The sequence below is a fragment of the Propithecus coquereli genome, unplaced genomic scaffold (genome assembly GCF_000956105.1).
Source record: "Propithecus coquereli isolate 6110/MARCELLA unplaced genomic scaffold, Pcoq_1.0 Scaffold267, whole genome shotgun sequence".
In the NCBI taxonomy this organism is placed as follows: Eukaryota; Metazoa; Chordata; class Mammalia; order Primates; family Indriidae; genus Propithecus; species Propithecus coquereli.
The window spans coordinates 3,697,362-3,699,608 of NW_012148252.1; the positions used below are offsets into that span (position 1 = coordinate 3,697,362).

The 2,247-nt window shown below is 36.0% G+C and overlaps 1 protein-coding gene across 4 annotated transcripts in view; it reads left to right on the top strand.

Moving 5' to 3' along the window:
• The window catches only part of PLGRKT (plasminogen receptor, C-terminal lysine transmembrane protein), a 63,497-nt gene that overhangs the window by 58,991 nt on the left and 2,259 nt on the right, over positions 1–2,247 (top strand). For all 4 annotated transcript variants that reach the window (XM_012647387.1, XM_012647385.1, XM_012647386.1 and 1 more), the window contains exons 4-5: positions 722–852; positions 1,427–1,536. In XM_012647387.1, coding sequence (XP_012502841.1) covers positions 722–852; positions 1,427–1,536 — 241 coding nt within the window. The remainder of the gene's footprint in view (positions 1–721; positions 853–1,426; positions 1,537–2,247) is intronic.

A 2,247-nucleotide genomic window follows, 5' to 3' on the forward strand; every position in this document is an offset into this window, starting at 1 on the left:
ATTTAAAAAACCTGCTTTTCTCTGTCAAGAATCTGACTCTCTTCAAATAATGGGTTGGCTCTTCAAACTGTTGCTTCTCCTGTGTACTTTGTACAAATCCATTCAGAAATTTAGTCTCCTCTTGTGTTCTGGGCTGTATTCTGCCTTCAGTTCCAAAGCAGTGAAAGGCACTTACCAAAATGGTGAGGGACTTGAAGCAACAAGAAAAATGTGACAAAGAAAAATATTTATTGATGTCTCAAAATAACCCCCTTCTCCTATCATATCATGGTGTGATATGGACCTGATACTCCAAGTAAATTTCAGTTTGGAATGGGATAGATTTGGAAGGTAGATTTCCATGCAAGTGGTAGTAATAAAGACCAATAAGATATATCTGCATTTAAAGACTCATAGATCTTTCTTCACATGTAATAGAAAAAGCTGGACATATCTTTGAGGCTCGGCTACAGCTCCAGACCACATGCAGTCAAGACCTCACGATGTAGAAGCAAACTATTGGTATCTATTCTTTATGTATTCTAGGGAGATTTCACTGCCAAGGTGACACTTAGCAATAGCTGTCGAAGGGGACTTCAGTCAAAATCTATAGAGATTTTTTTTTTAAAAAAGATGAATTAAAGCATTGGAGAATGAAAACCCTGTGAAAGAACAGATTGTTAACTCTTTGTTCCGATTCAAAAGATGAGTAATCATACTTCGTCTTTTGTTTTGTCCTCAGCTGGAAAGGCAGCTAATGATGCAGAATGAAATGAGGGAAAGACAAATGGCCATGCAGATTGCTTGGTCTCGGGAATTCATCAAATATTTTGGAACATTTTTTGGCATTACAGCCATCTCTTTAACAGCTGGGTATGTTTGCTATTTACTTTAAACTTTTCTTAAATAATTTACTTCTCTTTGTCTTTTCTATTGCCATAATATCATTAAGTTGGCCAAGGTAGGACTTTGGTCTAAATAGCATATACGTAGCCTCTTGTTGCTTAGTCCTTGGGGCTAACTCTGAAGAAGCAGGGTAGTAATAGTTAATTCTGCCTTTAGTTTCTTAGATTTCTTCTGTCTTTTTCTCTACTTCGTAAGTTGGAGGACTGACTTGACACCAAGATAAAAGACCCCTACAAGTTTATCTCCACAATCCCTAAGTGGTAGGCACTAATCCTTACCCATTTTAAAAACAAGGGATCTGAGCTTCAAAGTCAAATAAAGTTGAGCAAGTCATAGACCTTGCCGTTGAGAACTGCAGAATCTGGTGAGGGATATTGGGTAAGGAAATCTTATTTCCATAGAAGATTCAAATGAATTAAAGAACTTCTGAAATCAAGGATATTCTTCCAAAAAAGCAGGTAATTTTTTTTTCTTTAAATATAGAGATACGTGTTTACAGGTTATTTCTTGATATTGTTTTTTTTTTTTTTTTCTGAAACAGAGCAATAAAAAGTAAAAAGCCAGGCCTCCTGATCCCTATTGTTCCATTAAGCTTTATCCTCACCTACCAGTATGACTTGGGCTATGGAACCCTTCTACAAAGAATGAAAGGTAAGTCTTTGATAAACCAGAGTTTCTATTTCCTGATTTATTTTCTGGTTCAAGGATCTCCTCCTTAGGACCAGGCACTCTCACGGAATCTCCAATGACCAACATTTCTGCTCTCTCACAGTGGTGTGCTGGAGCCAGTCCTACCAGCTCACAAGAACCAATTGTTACATTTTCAGGGATTATGTAAACTGATTGTTAAACACAGTCATTTAGTTTATTAAAACTTAAACTATATAAACTTATAATTAAATAAGTTATAGTAAGTAAATAATATTAAATTATGTTAAAACCAAAGATAATAAATACTCAGAACTCATCTGTTTGTAATTATTTGCTATTATTCTTACTCTTAGGTCATTTATCACTTTTGTCTGTATAATAGAAATGCAGATATAATATGCAAACACAACAAAATACAGCTACACCTGACTTCAGTGACATGAAGACACTGACTGAAGTTGGTCATGGTGGACGTATATATACACTGGAAATCTGCAATTGCCAAATCAGGGCTTGACTTCTTGTTTTGTTGATTGTCTGGACCAGGGGTTGGCAAACAGTGACCTATAGGCCGGCCACCTGTTTTTGAAAATAAATTTTTATTTAAATACATCCATGCCAATACATTTATGTATTGTCTGTGGCTGCTTTCCCACCACCATGATAGAGCTGAGTCATTGAAACAGAAACATGTGAGTACACAAGCCTATA